The sequence below is a fragment of the Macaca nemestrina genome, chromosome 6 (assembly GCF_043159975.1).
Source record: "Macaca nemestrina isolate mMacNem1 chromosome 6, mMacNem.hap1, whole genome shotgun sequence".
Classification (NCBI taxonomy): Eukaryota; Metazoa; Chordata; class Mammalia; order Primates; family Cercopithecidae; genus Macaca; species Macaca nemestrina.
This window is the reverse complement of record NC_092130.1, coordinates 48,467,353-48,493,860: the sequence shown is the minus strand read 5'-3', so window position 1 is coordinate 48,493,860 and position 26,508 is coordinate 48,467,353. Positions and strand designations below refer to the sequence as shown.

At 40.5% G+C, this 26,508-nt stretch overlaps 2 protein-coding genes across 10 annotated transcripts in view; both read right to left on the bottom strand.

Annotated features, from left to right (window-relative positions):
- The window catches only part of LOC105467193 (meiotic kinetochore factor), a 136,120-nt gene extending 131,255 nt beyond the window's left edge, over positions 1–4,865 (bottom strand). Inside the window, exons 1-4 of the mRNA XM_071097804.1 lie at positions 4,457–4,865; positions 4,235–4,328; positions 3,749–3,836; positions 1,693–1,753 (exon numbers count right to left, since the gene is read on the bottom strand). Coding sequence (XP_070953905.1) covers positions 1,693–1,753; positions 3,749–3,836; positions 4,235–4,328; positions 4,457–4,562 — 349 coding nt within the window. The 5' untranslated portion in view covers positions 4,563–4,865. The remainder of the gene's footprint in view (positions 1–1,692; positions 1,754–3,748; positions 3,837–4,234; positions 4,329–4,456) is intronic.
- A 4,565-nt stretch (positions 4,866–9,430) lies between these two features.
- LOC105467194 (acyl-CoA synthetase long chain family member 6) overlaps positions 9,431–26,508 on the bottom strand; it is a 62,549-nt gene continuing 45,471 nt past the window's right edge. For all 9 annotated transcript variants that reach the window (XM_011716673.2, XM_011716674.2, XM_011716677.2 and 6 more), the window contains 4 exons: positions 22,353–22,496; positions 20,003–20,104; positions 19,018–19,089; positions 9,431–13,814 (listed from right to left, as the gene is read on the bottom strand). In XM_011716673.2, the coding sequence (XP_011714975.1) occupies positions 13,677–13,814; positions 19,018–19,089; positions 20,003–20,104; positions 22,353–22,496 (456 nt within the window). In that variant the 3' untranslated portion in view covers positions 9,431–13,676. The remainder of the gene's footprint in view (positions 13,815–19,017; positions 19,090–20,002; positions 20,105–22,352; positions 22,497–26,508) is intronic.

Sequence of the window (26,508 nt, the reverse complement as noted above, 5' to 3'; positions counted from 1 at the left end):
ACTCAGCCCCAACATTTGACCCTTAAAAGCCAGCCCCCCTGATAGTTCACTTTGCTTGGGAGTAATTCTCAGGGTTTTCTCCTGGCAGCAGGCACTGGTAGCTGCCACAGTTTCCAATATAAGAAGGGGATAATGAAAAAGGGACCAGATATTTCAAATGTAGTTCTTAATCCATCACCTTGACAATTCCTTCAAGATCTCTTTTTTTTTTTTTTTTTTTTTGAGACGAAGCCTCGCTCTTGTCCCCCAGGCTGGCGTGCAATGGCACAATCTTGGCTCACTGTAACCTCCGCCTCCCAGGTTCAAGTGATTATCTTGTCTCAGCCTCCCAAGTAGCTGGGATTACAGGAGCCTGCCACCATGCCCAGATAATTTTTGTATTATTAGTAGAGATGGAGTTTCACCATTTTGGCCAGGCTGGTGTAGAACTCCTGACCTCAAGTCATCCACCTGCCTCGGCCTCTCAAAGTGCTGGGATTACAGGCGTGAGCCACGGCGCCTGGCCAAGATCTCTTTCATTACAGTCTTTTGCATTTACTGATCAAGGGTTTAGAGTATTTCTAGGATACTTTTACCTCTGCAGTGTTTTGTTTTGTTTTGTTTTGTTTTTTGCTCTTGATATGTTCATCAATTTTGTCTCATTTGCTTTTAAGAATTCCTCTATATTTCCAATGTGCTGGTGGCATCCTTGTTTTCAAAATAACTTTGATTATACTGATATGTAGATGGCTCACCAATTTCTATCTCCAGCCCTCCATATCCAACTACCTGGTGGATATTGCTACTTAGCCATCTTAAATGCACTCATAACTTAATATACTAAAAATTGAATTTTCAGTCTTTTCCTCAAACCAGTTTTTCTTTCAGTGAATGACACTACCTTGTATCCAGTTATACAAGCCAGAAATAGTAGTCATCTTTGACACCTCCATCTCCTTCACTCTTCATTTGCCAAATCCTGTCTCATTACCTCAAATAGCCATCACATCAGCACCCTTCTTTCCATCTCCAACGTCACCACCCTAGAAGGCGCCATTATTTCTCCACTAAACTACTTGAACAGCCTATTAACTACACTCCTGATTCTTTCCAGTCCTTCTTCCACACTGCAGCTAAAATGATCATATCATTCTCTATTAAAATGACTTCAATGACTTTCTGCTGCTCCAAATATAAACATTAATATTTCTGATATGGAAGACAAAGCTATGCAGGGCCTCAAACTGGTTGTCTAATCCTGTCTTATACTCACATTTCCTCCTACTCTTTGTACTGCAGTCATACCAACCTTCTTCAGTTACTCAACGCATAATGCTTAGTCCCATGTTAGAGCTTCCCTCTGCCTGAATTTCTCTCTACTCATCTCTGCATAGTTAATTTCTACTCTCCTTCAGATCTCAATTCAATTACCATTTCCTCATGGAAGTCTTCCCTAATTTCTCTAAATAAACTCAAATTAATCACATTCAAGTCAATCCCTTTTATAGTACTTATCACAAGTAATTTCACATTTACTGGCATGTGCTTAAAGGCTTTAAGGATGAGATCTATAGCACAGTCAGAAGGATTCACTTTGGAGTAGGAAAAAGATACCTCTTCCACTGAGATGGGAAGATGAGGACAGATACAGATGGATGCTTATGTTTGGAGGAAAGACAGAAAGCTGAGGGAGTTCACATCTGACAGTCTTACCTGATACTAGTTCACTATTTGATGAACTACTATCAACCTGGAGGTCGTCAGTAACTGATTCCTAAGTGAAATAAGAATTAAAGCTATAGCAAAATTATGAGATTAACCATTTCTATATTATAATCTTGTACATTGATTTATTTTAGAAAAATGAAAACATCAACTTTGTATTTGTTTCATATATATAATACATTCATTCAGTTTATTGTTTAGATGTAATCTGGTATTTAATATTAAACCTAAAAATAAATATTAAACTATAATACTATGAACATATCTTGTAATCAACAATATGCTAGTCAACTAACTACTGTGGGATGACAGCAAATAGAAGATAGAGGTGAATGTTTTTCTGGTTCCCTAGTGGGGAGGGGCTTTTTTTCCATCTATAGAGGCAAATATATAAATCAAAAGAAAAGACTAGAAAGTATAAAATACTAGAAATAAAATTAAAGGCAAGTAAACAAATATGGAAACACTGGTTATATATGTGTGTAGAAAAGCATAACTATCTTTAATATTTAATAGACATTTAACAAAAAAGTACAAATGGCCAATAATTTGAGGAAAGAAAGTATCAACTTCCCCAGCATTCAAGAAATGAAAAGTAAAAACCATGTTACTTTTCATCTATCTATCTATCTATCTATCTATCTATCTATCTATCTATTTCACATATACACACACACATATATATAAAAATCTCCGGTAAGATGGTGCTGATTTATCAACATAAATAAAAAACTTGAAGCATGATCCAACCTGTGATCCACTACAAAGTATTTATCTTAGGGTAACAATGTGAGGTACACAAAAAACTTCTGTAACAGAATGTCTGGAGATCAATAACAGCAAAACCTAGGAAACAATCTCAATTTCCCAACCACAGGGAAACAGTAATACAAATTACAGTATATCTATCTACAAGACAAAACACTATGAAGACACTAAAAGTCATATTTTTGAAGACTAATGTATGGGGATATACAATAAGACAACTTGTAATTTTTTTTCAAGCACAGGAAAAAAAGGAACAGAAACATATAACAATTTGAAGAAACTTTCAAAACACTATTTTTTCATAGTATAAATACTCTACAAGGACTACTTTACACTGTTAAAACATGGGCTAAAAGCCTTTTTAAAAAATGTCTTGTGTTGAAACTGCCTTCCCCCAAAAACATGTCATAAAGAAATATTAAGTTAAAAAAAAATAGAACTTGGCCAGGTGCGATGGCTCATGCCTGTAATCCCAGCACTCTGGGAGGCCTAGGTGGGTGGATCACTTGAGGTCAGGAGTTTGAGACCAGCCTGGCCAACCTGGAGAAACCTCCTCTATACAAAAATTAGCTGGGTGGTGGTACGCGCCTGTAATCACAGCCACTCAGGAGGATGGGGCAGGAGAATCGCTTGAACCCGAGAGGCGGAGGCTGCAGTCAGTGAGCCAAGACTGTGCCACCGCACTCCAGGCTGGGTGACAGAGCAAGACTCTGTCTCCAAAAAAAAAAAAAAAAAAAAGGAACTTGACTATGAAGTTTAATGTTAAAGTCAGATGAGTTACAAGCAAGTTTTAAAATCTGAGTTTCCCTAAATTAGTGCTGTACAGCTTTAAAATATACTACAGAATTCATATTAAATACAGCACATCAAGAAGTTATAAACTATTCTAATGAATAAACATTAGAATGCTCTGTAACATATTAAACCCTTAGTAATGAATGTTTCCAGTTGTTAACGGAAAATCAAATGGAAAACATGATAAAAGGAGTTATTAAGTAACATTTTGTATTTGTCATACAGAAAATTCACCAATTATGGACGTTTCTCCAAAAACGTGTCAAGGGAAAGAGAAAAACAAAAATGCATGACTATGAATCTACCCAAGTCAGAAATTCAAGGCCCTGTCTAAATACACATCAGTGTTTATAAAAATACTGGCGAGCTATCTAACATCTACTGAACAAAGCCCATTTTATTATTTCATCCGGAGATAACATCAGGTACTGATAGTCTCTACACTAAGTGTATCCAAGGAATAAAAGAGAAACATACATACACTCAACGGTGCAATCTTCTCATCCTGGGTGTCTTCACTAGACCTATTTTCTTGCAGACTTTTCTCTCCTGTAACTCTTAAGCGAGGGCTAACAAACAACACAATTAGTTTGCACCGTCTGGATTTGGCTCTCCACATCTCTGTTCAGACTGTTTAGAATCTGAAAGGCTCTTCAGGGACATCTTTAGGAAGAAGTAAGGACCAGAGTGGTGACTTGCACCAAAACCCAAATGCAGTGAACAATCTTACAGCTCAGCGACCAATTTATCTCACTTCCTTTTACATAAATTGGCAAGCCTTCCCCTTTTTAAAAATAAATCTTCCTGAAGTCAAATTTTGGGGTCCATGTTCTTAGAAGAGCAAAACCAGAGTACTGTATTTGTTTTGTTCCTTGACTGTTAGAATAAAAGGCTACTAGCAGAAAATCCGGCTGGAAGGTTTCTGAGGCAGCTAGCAAGGGTGGGGCTGTTATTCCAGCCTACATACCTGGGCAGCCCAGAGCCGCTACTTCCCTGCCTGCTCCACTCCGCTTTCTCTGCAATCTTCGACAAGCCGTGCACCTTGCCTTTTCTCGTCGAACCTGAGAGAGGGCGGCACGTTTCAGGGCAAGAAACCCAGGGCCCGAGGCCTAGCACCGCCGCCCGTCCCCAGTACCATCCCGCAGGGCAGCTTGGCTGAGCTTACGGTGGGCGAGCCTTGAGCCTGTACCTGGTGGGGCCTCCGCGTTCGCGGGAGAGCCTAGGTCTGGCGTCGGGGTGAGATTGAGCCTCTGACCCGCCCGCTTTTTGCGGGTATAGACCCGTAGCGGCCACATTGCTATCCCACCCTACCCCCAGGCCTTGGGTGCCTCTGGACCCTCGATGGCCTGCCTTCCTGAGGATTAGGGCTAAGTCGCAGGGAGTCAGCGTCCAGGCGAGGCCCGCAGAGCACCCCCACACCAATTAACCCAGCGAAAGCAAAAGCCCCAGAACTGGAGCCGCTGGGCTTCGCTCCCGCCTTTTTATGTCCGTGAGGCCGCGCAGAGGCTTCTGGGAAAACGGAGGAACGCGGCAGCCGTCCAGCCCTCCTGTAGGGGCCCCGTGGTTACTGGGCCGCTGGCGCAGGCTCCCTGAACTCCAGCGAAAAGGGAATTTTTTGAAAAAAACTTCCTCGTCCTGAAAAAGGTTTAATTCAGCCCCTCCTCCTCGGTCTGAGCACTTAGGTTTCCCCTGTGGCTGCATGCTTAATTCAATTGGGCATGAAGGAGTAAAGGCCTTCCCTCCTTTGGGTGGGCCCAACACTTCCTCTGAGCGAGCTCTGCCTATCACCACTGCATAAGGCCTTAGTAATGGAGTTTTAGACCACCAGCACAGGCAGTCTTGTGAGGGGTCGGCCTCAGTGCAGGAAGGTCACAAAGAGGACTGAATGCACCTTAAAGTGACGAGGAGCTTCTCCCCGAGGAGCTTCTCCCCGAGCTTCTCAGTCCCCTGGGCCTCCAACTTACTGGGAGGCTATGGTAATTAAGAGTCTAACCAAGCCTCTGAAGATCCCGGGCTCTAGGAGGCTGCTTCTGGACGACAGAGTCCCTTAGCCTATGTCCAGGAGCCATCTCTAGACATTTGGGTATCCTTATGGTTAAGGTAGAAGATTCCATAGGGACTCTCCTCCTTGTGCCCTGGGCCTCAACTTGTTGCTGCACTAGACCAGTCAGTTTCTTCTTCTTCTTCTTCTTCTTCTTCTTCTTCTTCTTCTTCTTCTTCTTCTTCTTCTTCTTCTTCTTCTTCTTCTTCTCCTTCTCCTTCTCCTTCTCCTTCTCCTTCTCCTTCTCCTTCTCCTTCTCCTTCTCCTTCTCCTTCTTCTTCTTCTTCTTCTTCTTTTTTTTTGAGACAGAGTCTGGCTTGGCACCCAGGCTGGAGGGAGTGGTACAATCATAGCTCACTGCAGCCTCAAACTCTGGGCTCAAGTGATCCTCCCACCTCAGTCTCCCGAGTAGCTAAGACTACAGGCACATGCCACCACGCCCAGCTAATTTTTAAATTTTTTTTTTGTAGAAATGGGGTCTTGCTATGTTATCCCAGCTGGTCTTGAACTCTTGGCCTCACGTGATCTTCCTGCCTTGGCCTCCCAAAGTGTTGGGATTACAGATGTGAGCCACCTTGCCCAGCCTTGTTTCAACTTTTTTTTTTTTTTTTTTTGAGACGGAGTCTTGCTCTGTCGCCCAGGCTGGACTGCAGTGGCCGGATCTCAGCTCACTGCAAGCTCCGCCTCCCGGGTTTACGCCATTCTCCTGCCTCAGCCTCCCGAGCAGCTGGGACTACAGGCGCCCGCCACCTCGCCCGGCTAGATTTTTGTATTTTTTTTAGTAGAGACGGGGTTTCACCGTGTTAGCCAGGATGGTCTCGATCTCCTGACCTCGTGATCCGCCCGTCTCGGCCTCCCAAAGTGCTGGGATTACAGGCTTGAGCCACCGCGCCCGGCCGTTTCAACTTTTATGTAACAAAATTGCGAGTTGTTTTTCAGTTGCCATGAATCCTCAGGTCATGTAACCTGAGCATGCCTAGATGAACTAAGCATGCACCCACAGGGGAAACCAAGTGCTCAGATCAAGGAGGAGGGACTGAATTAAGAAGCAGATATGCCATGGCAGGATCCAACCAGGTTGAGCTCTGGCTTCATCGCATAGCAGGATCCAGTCAGATCATGCCTCCCAGCGTCACCTCATTACAAGAAACAATCAGATCACGTCTCATTACCCTATGCTTATAAAAACCAACCCAAACCCCAGCTTAGGAAGACAGATTTGAGGATTTCCTCCTGTCTCCTTGCCAACCCACTTGCAATAAAGCTTTTCTTTTCCCAAAAGTCAGTGCCATGGTATTAGCCTCTACATTCATCAGGCCATGAGCCCACTGATTGCTCGGTAACAAACTCTTCTGCTCTGACAACTAGAGACATGTTGGAATTACCTCCCTTTCTCTCCATACCCTAGGTTGAACCATCTGGCGACATCAGATGAGCATACTATGCATGTAACAATAAGCATCTTTTTATTCTAAAAAGTGGAAATATTTCATAACATTTAAAATGCAGTTTGAAGAGAGAAAACTGTGAAAAGCTCAAAGATTTTTCTGTAACACCTCAATATTGTATGTGCAAATATAAGCACATATATATCCACAGTATTTTTGTAATATAATCACTCCGAATATTTTATTTAAAATCTGCTCATAGAAACATTTGTGATAATCAATTTACTAGATAATTAATCATCAAAATCTAGCTTTCTAAAGAACAAACGGTAGGCATTCTTGCCTGGTTTTACCTAGTGTTTTCAGTCACTGAATCAATATTTACTGAACACCTTAATCTGTATTAAGCACTGTGGTAGGTCCTAGAGATACAGAAGTGAATCGGAAATGGTCCTTCAGTTAAGGATCTCACAGCCTTGCTGCAGTATAAAGTAATTATCATCTTTCAACATCCTTTCTTTAGTCATGTCCATAATATGCTGGCAGGCAGTCTCTAGTTTACAAGCCAGGCCTTTATGCTCCCCCCCTCTCTCTTTGGGGGCTATTGTGAAAAAACTCAGAGTTCTTAAATGATATTTGGGAGGTCTAGAGTCTGGGGTGCCTTAGGCCCAGAAATGGAAGAAACATTGCAAAATGAAAATAGGTTAAACCAAAAGCTAGTCTGCCATTTGGTGGTCCTGTTCCCTAGACCTCTGTCTCACTATACTGAATTACATTCACTGATGTGTCATCAAGTAATTCCCATAGGTTTGTGGGAATTAATATATATGGTTTCAAAACCAGAAATAAACTTTGATATGATTTCTTTAGCCAAAAGGATCCTTAGAGATGATCTAGATGCCCCCTCATTTTGCCACTGAGGGAACCAGAGTGTAGGGAAGCTATTTAAAACAGATGATTGGCATAGGGAACATGGTTCTCCTGGCATCTGGCTGCTGCACCTGTCATACTCCCATTCTTCCTAACACATGGCTAGGAGAAAAGTAGGGGGAGCAAAGACAGGAGCTTGAATTCCTTGGTAGCAAGGGGAAGTGAAGGAACTAGAGACAGACTTGGTCTCTTTGATACTTCACCTAGAGTCAACCTATAAAGGGGGAAAGAAACGTGTCTGCTACAAAAGGATGAGGTAGGGCAGACATAGCTCAAATTCAGTCATCTATCTCCCCCTACTCCACTTCCAAAGCTGCAAACACCAGTGCAAGTGTTCAGTCATGAGTGTTCAAACTTATTCCATTTCCCCATTGCACTGCTTCCATACCTAGACCCAGAACTCAGTAATCAGCATTTCAGTTCAACACATGGTGGATGTGACTGGGCTCAGAACAGTCATGGAGATATTAACTTCCATGGGAAAACAAATGTCAAAGAGATTTCTGAATAAATCTTTTGGAGAAACAGCCAGTTTGTGGGTTTGAGATTCCCCGGCGCCCAAAGGAAATCTTTTTGAATGATGTTTTCTTATGGAGTAACCCACTGAGCATCTTTGTGGTGCTATCCATGAACTATGGGAGTCCAACTGCAAACCAGTTTATGTTTGCTTGGATGACAAGAATGGAATAAATTACAGTGATAGAGGAAATGTACCTTCAGGTATTGCAGTCTTAATGCTATGCAACATATGAAAAAGGACCAAGGGGATTTTCCTTCAATACGCATTTCTTTAGCATCTGCTATCAGCCAGAGCTGCACTGGGCCTAAAACTTCAAGCAACTCAGTCTAAGTGGGGGTGGGGCAAAAGGATCATCAACCAATCAACCACGTGGAAAGCTTCTCAGAGAAAAGGATGCTGGAATCTGAGTTTTAAAAGATGAGTGGTAGGAGTTAGGGGACTTAGAGGAAAGGGCATTCTAGGAGAAAGGGACTATATGTATAAAGGCATGTAGGCACAAGAAAGTATGATGCTTTTAGGAAACTACAAAAAGTAATGAGTATGATTGGAGCCGAGGCTCCATGGAGGAGGGAGTAGAAGAGATGCTAGTCCTTGTGTGCTGAACCAGCGAGTTTGAAGTTTATCCTGGAAACTATGGGAAGTCACTGAAGGACTATTAAGCAGGAAAGTGGCATAACTAGATTTTCAATTTAGAAAGATTGCCCTGGCTGAAATGTGGATGGCGAAATTTGAGGATGCTGGAGTGGAAACATGAAGGCTAGTTAATAAAGCACTGTAATATTCCAGAAAAGAGATAAGGGTGGCACAAACTACACTAATAGCTGTGACAATAGGGAGGAATGGATGATAGCAAACATATGGAGAAGGCAGAATCTGCATATCTTGGACACAGCAGAATTCATCATTTTAAGAAATCGTATCCATTATTCTGAATATGAGTAAAAGACATGGAAATGGTATTTTAAAGGCCACCATAATGGAAAATTTGAAGACAGTTATTTGTTATGTATTCATAAAAATGATTTAAATCCAGGCGATATCTGACAATAGCAAAAATTCCAACAGTGGCTTGGGCAAAGGAGCTCTTCTCTGGATGGACCATAAGTTCTTGGAGTTTGTGGAACGTTAACAGAGGACGTAGAATACGAATGTAAAGTATACTGATTAGTAATGTAGCTTGTTACTGTGTTTATCATAAGCACTAACTGTGATTGATAATTACCAAATATACTCACATGAGGGGATTATATTATATAAATATATAAAATAGTAATTATAAGCAACTTTGAGAAATGAAAAATCTTTTATTTTTTACAAAAATTTTCATAAATGCATTTTATATTTAATATACATGCTATTATAACAAAGCAACTGAAAATGTAATTACAGTTAAGGTACTTTTATGTATATTTAAAAAGTAATATTTTAATCCCCTCAATTTTTAAAAATTGAAAGTAGAATAAGCAATTCTTCAAAAAATATCCATTTTCCCCCATGCAACTGTTGCAGTGATTTAACAAGGTAAATTAGAATAATCAGTCAAATGAATGTTTAAAAGCCACCGTCACCTCATGAAACCCTTTCCATTTGGGACCAAGTTTAGAAATGCTCATATTTCAAATATTTATCTACTGCTTCTGTGTTACAACCAATAATGTGTTCTAACTGAAGAGCTTCTCATTTGGGGTATTGACCTTACTTGAATGCTAACCCACTTCTTATTGCAGTTAATTGTAAATTCACAGAAAGTGTTTTCTAGCATACTTGAGAGGAAATTCAGACTACTAGGATCCCTTTTTCTTTTCATGTAAATGCTTCCTTAAAATTAAAACCAGCAAGGAAATACAGACAATTTATAGTTTACCAATTTTATATATGGTTATTCATTCTTTTTTTTCCTGAGATAGCACATTTGTAAGTAGTCTGTTTTCATGCAAAAATATATTTTCCCATTCTTTACATTCATTTTAAAGTATTTTATATTTTAAATAACTATATCACATTTGTGCTTCATACATTTGGAAAATAAAGGATATTTCATTTTCTTTACTGCAGAAAAAGGAAAGGTTATTGGTTCTTTAATAGGTAATACAATCAAATTAAGTGCTGATTTCAAATTGCTAAAACATTACCTGATTGTAAAAAATTCCAATGGAAAGTTCTATTTTTTTCTCATACTTGTAGTTTTAACTACATTTAGAATGAAAGCATGACTTGTGTAAATGAAGGAGACATAAAATGTTTAATCCTTGGATTTCTGAGTTTGTGAGTTCCTAACACATGGGGTTAGGCCTACATACTATACCTGACCAGAGTCTCCTCTCCCATTTGCAAGGAAAGTCTCAATATTATATAAAGACATCTTCCACAGCAAAGGGAAAAACAGATTTGGTATATATTTTATAATATACACAAAAGGATCTGTTTGCAAAATACGAGAATTACTAATACATTTGAATAACAGATAAAAAGGCCAAACATTTAAGAACATATTTACACTTAAGGAACTGATTCTCTATTATACTTCTAGGCTTAAATAGGATCTGATGCCCAATATGAATGTGACTATCATAAGTACAACACCTTTTTCTATCTTTGTTAATGAGAAATACAAATTTTTTTCTCCTCCAGAATAAAGTTGGGAAATCTGAAGCAAGAAGGATTTTTCCATTGATACATAGGGTTTCATTTCTCATTTCTTACAAAATTAAGTGGCATTAAACAGAGAAATAGATAAATGTACATGCAATATATTTAGGGTACACTATTTACTTTTCTCAGCACATCTCAACTAACCCATTTATTGGCCCAAGTGTGATGATTTCCACATAGACCTGGAAATCTAGAAATATAAGGTCTTTTAAGTGGCAAAAGAAGAAATCTGTTTTTTGGTTTTTTTTTTTTTTTTTTTGAGATGGAGTATTGTTCTGTGGCCCAGGCTGGAGTGCAGTGGCACAATCTCGACTTACTGCAAGCTCCGCCTCCCAGGTTCACACCATTCTCCTGCCTCAGCCTCCCAAGTAGCTGGGACTACAGGCACCCGCCACCACACCCAGCTAATTTTTGTATTTTTTTAGTAGAGACAGGGTTTCATCGTGTTAGCCAGGATGGTCTTGATCTCCTGACCTTGTGATCTGCCCGCCTTGGCCTCCCAAAGTGCTGGGATTACAGGCGTGAGCCACTGTGCCTGGCCAAAAAGAAGAAATCTTAAGTTGTCCATAATCAGTCATATCTATTATAAAGTATAAATAAAACAAAATAAGTTTTAAATTATTTGTTTATGTCACATTGTCCAAAATTCTTTTGGGCTTAAAGTCAACTATGAAATTTTAGTTGAGTAGGAGGACAATGAGAAACAGCTTCTTTTTTTGTTGTTATTGAAATGTAAGCAACTTGCCCTTAAAATAGTATGAATATCCAGTTCAGGTAACAATTTTCACTTTTAATTAGTCAAATATATATTAAATATAAAAATCTAATGCTATACAGATGCGACTTTGGACATTTTAAGTATTAGCTTATTCAGAAACGCCTTTAAAAATCAGTGTGTATAGAACTAGCTCATTTCTTAAATGTCAAATTTAGAAGTGCAACAGTGGGTCTTCAGAGAATATGCCCAAGAAAGACTGGATAAAAAGACTGGGTAAATACATCAAATGAAACTGTGATTCACTTTTGACAAGACTGAAATATAAGTATATAATCACTGATGCATATTTATTCAGTAGGCCCATGTGATTATGAGGTTTTTAACTAACAGCATTTATTTTTGCAAACTGCTTGGCATTGCTCCAAGGGAAAGGAGCTTCTAGACTACAAACACTGAGCATGTATATTTTAAATTAACACACGAATTGCATATGGATTGTTCATATGCTGTTAGAGTCCTGTCTCTACAGAAGAAAAACAGCTTCCTGGGATCCATTCGTTTTTCAGAGGCACAATCTATAGTTTGGCACTTAATTGCTGTCCATGGTATCTGGACTTTAGTTATATGAAATTGTTGACGCCCCAATACAGGGTGGGTCTAAATACATAATGCAAGAAAGGAGGTTTTAGTGGGTAAACTTGGGCACTTCTAAAGATTTTAAGAATGGAATTATGCCATTAGGTAGTATTTCTTTGTCTATGGACTTAAAAAGTTTTCTTGGGGCATTTTAAAGAGGTTTATCAAGTTATATTGTTGAAAAACTATTTTCCCTGGAAATAATATCCTCTCCTTCCCACCTTCTGCCCTGATATTCTTACTGGAAAAAAGTGAAATTGTTCAGAATTACAACCATATAGGGTTTCCAGGCATAGCGTGGGCACATTGGGAATGGAAAACTAGAAGACCCCAGCAAGGAATATAGGTACATTAATTGCTGCCTACCCTGAGAAATAACTCTGAGTTTCTTCTCCCAAGTCTTCCTCAAGGATCCATTCATTGTAGAGTCAACAGATGTCTTTTAGAATTCATTATGATAAGAAGTCCATGAACATATACATACTATCCTTGAATAGTTTTCCATTATATTTTTTCTAGATAGTTCCTGAATATTTTAATGAGCTTAATAAATGAGAAAACGTATTGAAAGGTCTTTGTAAGTTACTATATAAATATGACATGTGTTTCAATAATATCTGAATTTGGCTGTGAACAGTGGCTCATGCCTGTAATCCTAGCACTTAGGGAGGCCAAGGCGGGAGGATCCCTTGAGCTCAGGAGCTTGAGACCAGCCTGAACAAAATATCTAAAAAAAAGATTTTCTATTAGCCAGGTGTGGTGGCATGCACCTGTAGTCTCAGCTACTTGGGAGGTGAGACAGGAGGATCGCTTGAGCCCAGGAGATGGAGACTGCAATGAGCCATGATTGAGCCACTGCACTCCTTTGAGACAGAGCAGACCATGTCTCCAAACAAAAAGAAAAAAAAAAGAATTTCTGAATTTGCATTTTTCATGAATGAAAGTAAAAATCAGATAGAAAACTTTCACATATGACAATATGGATGGTCGTGTTTAAAGAATCTGAAGTTACATAGACTATGAGTTATCATGTTTTGTTTTAGCATGATTCTGTACACCTAGCTTTAATTTTTGAAGTCTGATTTAATTGTGATTTTGACAATCAGTTATTGAATGAGGTAGTCCGCACTGCCTAGATATTTACCGCATCTGGTTACTATTTCACAAATAATTAAGTACAATATATCACTTATGTTTTTCCTTTATGTTTAATAGGAGTTCTGTGAACATTGAGAATATATTACTTTTAGTGGTACACAGTTCTTGAGAAAATGTCTTGATTTTTACATTGCCATTTGTGATATTTTTAGCAGCCCGCTACAATATCATTTTAATAATAAAAATAAAGTGTACTCATTGATGATAGAGAAAATATTGTTAAAGACCTCTTGGGACAGGAAAAGGCTCAGTCATAAAATCAGATGCTTATTCATTTTCAGATGTGTCATTTTGACTCATTACCTTCAAGAATAACTATAATATTGCTACACAGTCCATTATACTGAGAAGAACTTTCCTTGAACTTCACATGGAGATTGAGTAAAGCTCTTCTATTTGTTTTTTGAAGTACTCTCTCAGCTCAGGTCTCTTAGCTTTTAGTGTTGGTGTCAGCAAGCCATTTTGAACTGAGAACATGTCAGAATGGATGTGAATGGCTTTAACCTAAAAACCAAATGCAGAATACATCTTTAACAGGAATAGAACACAGTATTCATAGTATACATGGTAAAAAGCAAACAGGCATATGAGAATAGATATATTGACATACAGACCTTATGCTAAGTCAAAATTATGTTGAGAACACTTCAGCCCATTTTACGTATCTAAAAGCCAACCTTTTTCCTTCCTATTCATTCATTTAGCCAGTCAACAGAAATGAATTAGTTGCTTACTCTATGCCAGGCCCTGAGGATACAAAGAGGAATCATGAATGCCTCTGCCCTTAGGGAGTGCACATTCACGTCCAGTAGTGGAGACAAAGAAACACCGGGCAATTATCAGTATGGTATGCATGGGATAAAGGGCATCCATCTCAGGCATAGGAGGGGAGAGGGAGAGGCAGTCAGGGAAGACTTCCCAAATCAGATGGATGTTAAATAATGGGTTATAGTTAACCAGCAGAGGGGAAAAAGTGGGTGGAGAAGGGCATCATAGGCAGAGGCAACCCCGAAACAAAGCCATGGGAGTGAGAAATGGCAGAGTGTGAAAAAGGAACTCTAAGTGGTTTCTTGTTACATAAGAGGCAAAGAGTGTGAGGGATGAAGCTAAAGTGGTAGATGAGCCAGTTTATGGAGGAGCGCAAATTTTATTCCAAATACAATAGTAAGATACTGAAGATTTTTAGTTAGGGCAATGGTATGACTGAATACACATTTTGGAGAGATCTCTCCAAGAGAAATGGGAAGATTGTTTTTGAGGGGATTTCTACTTGGACATCCAATTTAAATAGGTGGAAATCTTGCCTAAAGATGGGCATCATCTTTATGGTATCATCTATGGCTAAAGATAGATATCACCTTAAATAGCTGGAAACCTTGGCTAGAGATATGTATCATCAAGAGTTTCAAAATCAGAAAAAGAAAAAAAAAGAGTTTCAAAATCAGATATGGTTATTATAAAAAGGGTTTTGTCTGAAAACTCTCTCAGTGTGCTTGGTATTCAAAGCAGCACAGATTCAGTAAGGAATAGGGCTGCTGTTCTTTGTATCCTATAGAATATACTTTTTTCCTAATTTGTTGTTACCAAACATAAACCATCCTAGGAGACCCAATATTTATTGCAAACAGATCCCAAGGGAGACGTTTTTAAACCATAGTGCACTGAGAACTAGGTGATCTGCAGAGGCCACTGCCAGGGATGGTGTAGAAGTGGGGTTTAGATAGGTAAGGGTAGAAAGGAGATGGAGAAGGGTGGGAGGATGAGGTGAGGTGCTTAGGAGTAAGAGTGTGTGTGTAGAAACTCTGGCTCAAGCCCTAAACCAACCTGAGTAGCACTGCTCTTATGTTTTGTGCATGCTCAATTTTTACATAAGATGTCATCTAAGTTCTACTTAAGTAAGTTTAGAAATCACCATTTGATGACAAAATTAATTTGTCTAAAGAAAACATTAACACAATTGAAATCAAATTTAATCTTAGTTACAGGGATTTAATGTAGTAGTAACTAACCTTTACTGTCAAAATGAAAAACTGAAAAATTGACAGTGCTAATATCCTTAACTTTTCAAAAAAAAATTTCTCTTTCTGCAGAAGCACTATCACATAAAGACTTCTGGTAAGTGCAAACCATCTATCCAACTTCTTTTGTTATTAAAATTAATACTATGCTTTTAAAAAGGAGATACAAATGCCAAGATATAATTTATCAGTGTTGTAGCCTGGGTTTTTGCTTGTCTGCATTCCTAACAGCATGTAGAGAACATTGTGTAATTGGGACAAGAGTCTATGTTCAGTATGGGAACTTGGGGTGAATATCTTTGAAAAGCCAGCAGTGACAAGCAGAAACTACTAAAAAAATACAGTACTGGAAATATAGATTTCATAAGGAGAGGTATATAATATCATTTATATGGTTAAGTAGAAATGTAAAAGAAAACATTATGATATTTGGAAGAAAGAACTGCATCAACAGGTAGCTTTGAGTATCTGCTGAGCCAGCTACCTCCTCAAACCTAAATGGCTGAGTGGAACATCTGCAGCTCCATGTGGCTGTCTGCAAACTAGTTCTGCCTGAGAAGAGGCTATATCATTAAATACAGCCTTGCAGAAGATCAAGCAATATGGCAGCCTGCTCTGGGATCACCTTTCAGTCCCTTAGGGAGCAGGTCAGAGCGGCACTGCTGCTAGGCTGCCAGTCCCTGGTCTGATCTGACCTACGGCCATTGGACTATTTAAATCCTTCTATGAAAATACCTATACGACCTGCTTGAGTGACTAAAAACTATAGGCAGTAAGTAGAAAAAAAATGAGTCAGCCAGTTGTTTAACTGACAGTGACTTTAACTATGGGCCACAAACCTATAGTTTCTTTCAGAAGTGAATCAATGATAAAGCACATGTTCATTTTTTATAATTATTATTTTCTCATAAAGCCAAACTGTCCAATTGTGAACTTGTAAAAAACAGGTGTGAGAGTCCTTATTCTCTCTTTATGCCAAACACTTCATGAAACTGGAATTTCCATTTTTAATTAGCAAAGTTTTTGTTGGGAAAAGAAAAAAGGAGATGGCTAATGTTAGCTTGCCTTCCTGAAACCATACTCTTTTCACTGAAAAGAGATGTTACAGGATTTTTAAAAATAATTCAGAAAATACTGTAACATTTAAATATGGCATTGGAATAAAATTCCTCAAAATTGTCCATTTATGCCAACTCATAAAAGCACAAACTTTTCATAATTTTAGAGAGACATAGTGTTTTAAGTTTTTCAATGGTCTTAATGAAATCCTTTAACACAATACTGCTTATAGATAATAAATACAGAATGAATAATTTAGGACAGGAGAGATAAAGTAAAAAAAATTACATGAGTTAGGGAAATGTTCATTTTTTATTTAAAGGCAAATTGGTTAGGTAAGTGTTCATTTCAATGACAGGAAATACAAGAAAATATTTTTAGTAAGTGCTTAATTAGCCAGAAATTTAAAAATCTATCAAGTGTCAAAGTTCACATTATATTGCCTATGCAAATTAATAAGGCATATCAATGTCAAACAAATAGTTAATCATGGTTAAGTATGCTCAAATACTTCCCAAACACCTGTCTACTCATGAAAACATATCTTCCAAAGATCTCCATAAATTAATAATGGTTGGCGTAGTTCTAGGAATTGTCTGTTCTTGGAAATTAAATTACATCAATTGTTTTTCTAATTCAAAGTTTAATTCAGATCAACCAAGTCCAGTAAGTCTGAACTCCTAAAGCTTTTGTTAAACGACTTAAACTGGATATTGAACTCGAATTTGTTATTTGTGTGTGTGTGTGTGTATGTGTGTGTGTGTGTGTTTAATTAGAATTATGCCTTAATTGACCATTCATTTTTGAGGAAGAGGGAAAAGGACAAGCTGACAATGGATTATGGATTAACTGAAATAATTTATGTTAGGCTTTGGATCACAACTGAGAGCACACCCTCCTCAGGCATGAGGCCTGGTTTTTGCTTTCCTGTGGTCAGCTGAGGGCACACACTGGCTGTGGTGGGGAGAATGCCATAGACCAACAAAGAGGAGAATGAGAACAGAGAAAATCAAAAGGCAACAGCCTTGGCAATAAAACTAAAGGCCTCTGAGATCCCACATGACTTCCCTGTATTTGAGGTTACCATGGTGAGGGCAGATTATTAGAGCAGAAACTCTGCAAAAGGCATGTGGAAAGTCAAGAACATGTCTCCTCTCAGTGAAAGCTCTAACTAGAGCAATGGTTAACACTGGAAATTTAACCAAAGGTCCCTTTTAAGCATAATCTTAAGAGTTGGTATTTTTTTCCATGAAGAGGAATCTGGGTGTCGTATACTCTGTGTGCCCTGGGGCAGGTCCCGCATCCAAACACCAGCAGGGGGCGTGCAGGCCTTGTGAACGCACCAGGATGTCGGCGGGAACTGCAGCTTAAAGGCTGCAGCCAGCCCTTCAAATCCACACAGGCCCACACCAACCAGGCTTACGACCACTCATTTGTGGTCCACATGATCACAGAGGATCCCATCACATAACTCACCACTGAGGAAGGGCAATGAAGTCAGTTCTAGCATATTTGGAAATTTAAATAATAGTATGCCAAAATTGACCTTTATCTTTTAGAAAGATAAATATAACTTGCCTGAATGCCTCAGATTCCATACTTTTAAAAAATATTTATTTACCCAGGCCTAAATTGCCCTAAAACATACTGACAGATGAGGGTAAAGCAGTGTTTCTCAAAATGGATTAATGTAAAGATCTATTTTAAAAGAAAAACAGTATTTTTAGACCCTGAAACTATGCTTAGATTTCCTTAGTTTGAAACTAAAAAATTAAAATTTTAATCCATGAAAATTTTTTTAAATTGAAAATTAAAGCACTATAAGAGTTTTATATTTTAAACTGGTTTTAAATGTTTTTAGGTTATTAAGTGAACATACAAAATTTAAAGATTCTTGTCAAACTTGAAGACCCCTGTCATTAAATTTGGGGATACAAACTTGTATCAAAAACAATTATTTTAAATTTAAGGAAATTTTAAAAATCAGTATATTAATATTTTTCCATTTGAAGTATTTTTCTCTTTGAATTTTTGACAAAAGAGGATGTATAAATGGTATATGTAAGTCAGTCTAAGTACGCTTATGAGCTCAGTTACAATAAGAACCCAACCTTGCAGAAAAAAAAAAAAAAAGTCTTGGAGGACTGCTGTGTCCTCTCCCAAAGCACTCTGTTTCCTCCTCTTTACAGAGGGCATGCTGGGCTGACAGATCACTGGCCCGAGAAGACCAATCTTTCCAATGTCCTCCTAACAGGTAACCTTGTCTGCTGAAGCCAAGAAAACAGTCCCCATAAAAATAAAAATAAAAATAAGATAGGACTGTCGTCTTCGTTAATGCAGGAAGTTTGTAAGACAGATAATATACACATGATTTACTAGTGATAGCTAGGGTATTATCTTAGCCTTAAGAAAGTTTGTAATTATAAAGATGAGTACAATCTCTTTTGACATGTGACCTATTTTGGTTCAGGAGGCAGCTTGGAACAGGCCTTCAGGGGTCCATTGGTGCACAGCCTGCTGGCGGGCCACACCATGAAAAGTCAGGAATCTAGGTCAGGGTCACCATGGGTTAATTTAATTTTCATCACTGCCTAAAGGGCTGTAACAAGTATGGGGAGGGTAACAGTTACCTGCTCAAAAGAATGGAGTCCACTTTCTTTTCCTAACCTCACCATATCTTCCAAAATGGCTTTCTTCAGATCCTGAATCAAACCATATGAGAAAAATTACAAGACAAGAACACATTTAAAAATGGAGGTAGAGGAAACAACACTTTTGAGTAAAGTGCAACTGGTGATTGTGCCAACATATGCTAACCCACAGCCCACAACTGAGGCTGATACTGCCTGGCAGCACTCCAATTACCACCTCTCATCAAACAAGTAAGTACCTGAAATGGCCAAAGGAGTGACCATGAATGGGCTAATGGACCACTCAATTTTTTTTAAAGCAGCCTTTTGGTCAGCCTGGTGAATCTTGCTACCCCCAGATGAGCCCAAGGCCCAGGGACCAGTAGGAGAGGGAGGGTCTATGGTTACTGCTAAGAAATGGACCATATGACTCAAGGGGCTGCACTGAGTCAGAGCACAGTGACCTCCCCCACAGAGTTCTACATGTGCCATTAGAAGGTTTCAGGAAGGTGTGAATAGCTAATACTCTAAGCAGGAAGAATTGTGCTACTTTTTCTATTCCATGACTAGCTGTTTACACCCAGTAGACACAAAATCCACCTTCCATCTGAAGGAGCATGGTAGCTGAGTCAGAAAGCCTATGTTCACATCTGACTCTGCTGCTAACCAGCTGTGTGACCTTGGGCAAGTTACCACCCTCCCTGGACTCTCCTCTAAGCCACAAAGCAACAGGGCTGGATGAGCTTTCTGTGATGTCTCCTGGCTTAAAATCCAAACGTTTGTCAATCTTTCTAAGAAGAAATATAAGTTTCTTCAGTAACAAAAAAAGACAAATCTCTGGTTTAGACTCCCCACCATGTATAAAGTAATGTTAGAAATTCTGTACGAGCTTGAATTTCACTGGTCTACAGCTTTTCTGTCTTCTCATTATGTGGTATCATAACACATTCAGTAACCTTTCAGGAGACAGCCCCAAGATACCAACCTTACTTGTGCAGAGATCTGCATATGTTCCTTCAATTCCTCTCTTCTGGGCCCAGGAGGGCATAACTTCAGGGTCAGGCACAACAATGCCTACCAAAAAGGCCTGTAGTACTCACCAAAGGAGAACACGGGCATGACAAACACATTTAAAGTGGTTATTTGTGGTCCAGCCTTAAAATTCTCAGACTCCACCTTTTTCAAAAACTAAGTATATGCTTATAAAACATTTGTTCATGTCATAAAATATTTCTGCCAATATATCACACTACTCATTATCTGATATATTCCCCTAGTTTTATATAAAAAATAAGTTTAAGGACATTAAGAATCAGTAAAGTTAGACTGATATGTACCTTTGATTCTCATGCAAATCTCAGATCAGCACATCTTTAGGAGGCTGATCAAACAACTCTCTGATCCAAATTCTATGAACCAAAAACCAAATGTTTCCCAGCATTACCAAACCACATTGAAATGGTTTCATTAGTACGATTTTCATTCATGAAAGACTTCTTCATTTTGTTTATTTTTTCTTTTGAGACAAGGTTTCACTCTGTTGCCTAGGCAGGAGTTCAGTGGTATGATCATGGCTCACTGCAGCCTCGACCTCCTGAGCTCAAGTGATCCTCCCATCTCAACCTCCCGAGTACCTGGGACTACAGGTGCACGCTAATTTTTGTATTTTTTGTAGAGATAGGGTTTCATCATGTTACCCAGACTGGTCTTGAACTTCTGGGCTCAAGGAATCCTCCTGCCTTGGTCTCCCAAAGTGCTGGGATTACAGGCGTGAACCACCATGCCAGGCCTATTTTAATTTTTAAAGCATTTCTTTGAAAATAATTTCATAATATTTATAGAAATGCAATGATAGTATAGAATATATCTGATATCAGGTGGGGCATGGTGGCTCACACCTGTAATCCCAGCACTTTGGGAGGCTGAGGCGGGCAGATCACTTGAGGTCAGGAGTTCAAGACCAGTCTGGCCAACATGGTGAAACCATGTCTCTACTAAAAATACAAAAAAAAAAAAAATAGCCAGGCATGATAGTGGGCACCTGTAGTCCTAGCTACTCAGGAGTCTGAGGCAAGGGAATCACTTGAACCCTGAGTGTAGAGGCTGCAGTGAGCCGAGATTGTGCCACTGCACTCCAGCCTGGGTAATGGAGCGAATATATTTGATATCTTAGATATCATAGAATATATTCATGATTTTTTTTTTTTTTTTTGAGACAGAGTCTCACTCTGTCACCCAGGCTGGAGTGCAGTGGCCAGATCTCAGCTCACTGCAAGCTCCGCCTCCTGTGTTTATGCCATTCTCCTGCCTCAGCTTCCCGAGTAGCTGGGACTACAGGGCCCGCCACCACACCTGGCTAGGTTTTTGTATTTTTTAGTAGAGACGGGGTTTCACCATGTTAGCCAGGATGGTCTCGATCTCCTGACCTCGTGATCCGCCCATCTCAGCCTCCCAAAGTGCTGGAATTACAGGCTTGAGCCACTGCGCTCAGCCTATTCATGATCTTTCTGACTTTAAATCTAAATACTATTGAAAGGAAAATAAGTATAAAACTCCTCCAAATAACTGAATTCTAGTAACCTATATTAGTACTAGTACCATTAGTACATTTTTTTGCAGTACTCATTAATTTTGTAAAGTTCATTTGCATATATAAAAAAATCAAAACAGGCCAAGTGTGATGGTTCATGCCTCTAATCCTAGCACTTTGGAAGGTTGAGGCAGGAGGAGAATCACTCGAGCTCAGGAGTTCGAGACTAGCCTAGACAACATGGTGAGACCTCGTCTCTACTGAAAATGTTAAAAAAAAAAAAAAAAAAAAAAGCTGGGCATAGTGGTGTGTACCTGTAGTCCCAGCTATTGGGGATGGGGAGGGAGGGAGAAAGGGATGAGGTGGGAATATGGCTAGAGCCCAGGAGGGAGGTTGAGGCTGCAGTGAGCCATGATTATGCCACTGCACTCCAGCCTGGGTGAAAGAGCGAGACCCTGTCTCAATAATAATAATGATAATAATAATAATAATAATTTTTAAAATAAAAAATAAAAACAGCAGAAACCCTGAATCTTGCTCTAGTATTTTATCTCAAAAATCCTTGGAAGTAGGTTGAGCATAAGCAAAAAGGAATGGGAATGTTCATTAGTACTACTTCAGACAACTTACTTGACCTAATTACATTTTAGCAAACTATAAGTAAGATTTCTCCTTTAAAAAGGAGTTTTCTCTCATGTTTTAAAATGCAGAGGAGAATCCTGGTGTCTGATTGGAGATTAATGTTTAATCTGGGTTTTTCAGCATGCCCAGGATATGTGGGAGGGCTGAAGCCCAGAGGCCTCACCTTTAAGCTGTCCCCATGGACATAGATTTGTGCCACAGGTTGGCTCCGGATGTAGATGTTCTCAATCTTCTCGGGTGCAACATATTCTCCCTGAGCAAGTTTAAATATGTGCTTCTTCCGATCAATAACTTTAAGAGTTCCTGCCTGTAGAGTTGGACAAACAGCTTTATAAGACCATGGCACTCTCAAGCCTGAAGCCTTCGCTCCTCAGTGCTGTAACCCCCTGCCCTACCCCACCCTGCAGACCCTGCCCCAATTTCTTTTCCATCTGTTGTGTCTGCTCTTAGGGAGCTGCAAGGCTCCTGGAGAGAACCACTGTGCACCGCAGGTTGATGGCATCCAAGCTCTGCTGGGCCATGAGCATCCACTGTCCTTTCCCCTCAGCAGTTAGCCACCCACACAGTCCTCCCACCACTGCCATCCTCATGCCTAGCAGCAGGTATCCTCACCTCCTCCTTCTTGGAGGCCCACCGCCCTTCCATCAGGGCACCCTTCTTGCACACACCCTTGCTCCAGCTGCCCTTTTTCTCACCAGCATCTTTGGTTCACTCCCTTAGACCAAACTCAGGTCTCTTGCCCAGCTACTGTCTCCACCCCTAAAGAGCAGCCTCTGCATCCCCTGGCATATAGCACAGACCTGACAGAGCCCCTGTGACTCCTACCTGACATGCCAGATGGCACTAGGTGCACAGGCCCCTGCAGAACTTCTGCAGCAGGCAGGTCACCTCCTTGGACAGGGAGTGCTGGTGCCACTGGCTTCCAGGACCTGTTCTCACCTCTCTGACTCTCCTCCACCTTTTTGAGCTTCCAAGGTGATTAGGTGGGCCTCTTGCCCCTCACCTCTACTGACAATGCACCTTGGAGAAAACACCGTTTTCTCTTCATTGGTCACTCCCAAGTCAGTCCAAGCTTCCAGCTCTTCACTGAGCTCCAGATCCAGAACCCAAATACCCTTGGAATGCTTCAAAAACTAGGCTGTTTGTCTCAGAGGATGTAACATGCTCCTATATGAAACTCATGACCAAGCTTCTCAAGCCTGCCCCAGCCTCCAAACCCCAAACCTGGAGATGACCTTGTTGTTTGCCTCTCCTGGGATCTCCAGCGGTCAGGCTCACCTGTCCTTGCTCACAAATTGATCTCATATCCACCTCCTCCCAGCAAAACCACTTCCTGACTGGACTTCGGCACACACTCTGTCTCCACTCCATCTGCTTGATCTGCCAGTGCCAGAGCAATCTCTCCAAAAGGAAAAAATGAGCAGACTCTGTTTTGCTCAAAACCCAGGCTGGACATCAGGTGCTTTCCCTACCCCAGCTTATTTGGTCCTCATGGTCCATTAGCTGAGTGTTGTCCCCTCTGTTTCACAGATGAGGAAAATAAGGATCAGAAAGGTTAGTTAAATCCTCCAAAGCCACACAGCTAGGAGCTAGGGGAACCAGGATTTGAATCCTGATCCTTCTGGACCAGAAGACTATGCTTACTTATTCCTTGATCTATTTAACATGATTTCAAAATAATATTTTTTAAAGCACAAATGTCTTTATAGATGATCTCTACCTAAATTTCAAGAATGAATCATTCAAAGCTTGAACATACTCTTCTAAAAAACAGGGAAAAAACCCACTTACCAACTCATTCAATAAACTGACAACAAAACCATAATAGGGATGTATATAAAAGGTAAATTACAGATCAATCTCATTTGTGAATATAAATGGAAAGATCAAACACAATTTTTAAGAAAAATATTATTTTAAAAGTCACATCATGGTTAAGTTGAATTATGTCAAGAATGCATGATTTGCTTTACATGAGAAATATAGAAAAATAAGTATCTCAATAACTGCAATAAGTTTTAATTAAATTTCAAAAATCATTTAAAAGTAATAATTTAAATAATGGACTCTCACAGACTATCTGCCTGCAACTTTAGGCTCTGTGCTCAAGCACAAGACTAAGTGCTTTACATGAATCCATTTATTTGCTTCATATTACCCTCTAAATGGTGGATGGTTTCATTCAAGTTACAGGGCATCAGCAGCAGATCCAGGGATTTCTGAGACTTCAAGCTTTTACAATATTGAGGGCCCTCTTTAAGAAAAACCAGGTAAAATGAAGTGCAGGGCCTTGGAAGGGGCTAATGCAAGTGAGGGGGCTTGAAGCCTAAGCTCCCTGAGCCGACAGGACAGTCCACCTTCTGCAGGTGTTCAGGGCCTGCTGACCTCACTAGCCTCTCTCTCCCACACCTATGGGTCTTCAGTTGGAATTAGTTGCTTCATATGTCTAGTGCCTCTACTCAGCATATATTACTATCACGCCCTGATTGTCCTTCCCACTCCCTCTTCTTGGAACATGACTCATATCCTAAGACTTGGATGCAGTAGGCGCCTGTCCTCCTCTGCCTCTCCCGAGGTGAGTGTGCACCCAGTGTGCCCCCAGCTCATGCCCATCACATTGGGTTGGGAACTGTCTAATCATGCATATCTTCCCTAAGCAGAGTCCCTGGGCCAGGGCACTCACTGGAGATACATCTTTGTCTGGGGCAGGCATGAGGGTTTCTCAAAGGGAAGTACACAGGCCCAAGCAGGGGCAGATCCATTCACCAGCCCACTCGGCCCCCCATGGGCTCAACATCATTCATGTGCCTGATTAACTCAACACCTCAAAATGTCCACCTAAACCTTAGTACTTCCCAAAGACACAGGAGAGGTTCCTGGGGTGGGCTGCACCAGGCAAGAGTTCTCAGTGTCAGTGACAGCCGTTTTCTGGTCAAAGAATTCATCTAAGCATCTCCTATGTGCCCGGCATTGTGCTAAGTGCTTTGCAGGCATAATCTCATTTGTTCCTCACAAAAATAACTTTATTTTTCTTTCTTTTATTAAAACATTTTTAAAGGATAAAATCCAGGCTAGGTGCAGTGACTCATGCCTGTAATCCCAGCACTTTGGGAGGCTGAGATGGGCAGATAACTTGAGGTCAGGGGTTTGAGATCAGCCTGGCCAACATGTTGAAACCCTATCTCTACCAAAAATACAAAAAGTTAGCCAGATGTGATGGCGGGCACCTGTAGTCCCAGCTACTGGGGAGGCTGAGGCAGGAGAATCGCTTGAACCTGGGTGGTGGAGATTGCAGTGAGCCAAGATCTCATCACTGCACTCCAGTCTGGGTGACAGAACGAGACTCCATTTCATAAATAAATAATAAAGGATAAAGTCCAGATCTTGCACAACACAATAACTTCAGAGGTAAGCAACGTTATGATACCTATTTTAAAAATGAGAGAATTGGCCGGGCGCGGTGGCTCATGCCTGTAATCCCAGCACTTTGGGAGGCTGAGACGGGCAGATCACGAGGTCAGGAGATCGAGACCATCCTGGCTAACACGGTGAAACCCCATCTCTACTAAAATACAAAAAAAAAAAAACTAGCTGGGTGTGGTGGCGGCGCCTGTAGTCCCAGCTACTCGGAAGGCTGAGGCAGGAGAATAGCATAAACCTGGCAGGCGGAGCTTGCAGTAGGCCGAGATTGCGCCACTGCACTCCAGCCTGGGTGACAGAGTGAGACTCCATCTCAAAAAAAAAAAAAAAAAAAGAGAAAATTAGGCAAAGTGGTTTTGGCTAAAAGCTGGGGGCCATGGCCAAGGAATGCCATGAAGGCGTGTTCTCCTGTTCTATAAGTGAGTCAAGGTGAAGCCACAGACGGGGATGAGGCTCTGCTCAAGGTTACATGAGCAACTGCTGGCAAAGCCACAGGAACTAAAGCATCTTCCCACCTGTCTCCAAGCTTTCCCCTTCACTCAGTGCCACCTTTTGGCTGGGGGCCAGCATTGGTGGGCTTGCAGGGCTTGCCCTTCTCAGACGTCCCAGAGACATGTACCCCCTGTTCCTCCTACTTCACATCAGATTCCACACACTGTCAGAGGTCTTTCTGGAAATCATTAAGGATAGGAATTCAGTCTCCAAGACCTCAGTCACTCCTACCTGCACAGGTCCCTCATCACCTTCATGAGACGGAGTGAGAAGAGAAAGAAGCTCTGGGGCTCAGGGAAAGAAGAGCCTCCTCGCAGGTCCCAGAGGTGCTCCTGAATGACTCATTTTCAGGAGGGATTTGGAGAAGACTCCTGTCTCAGTGACCTGGACCACACACCCTCCCACTG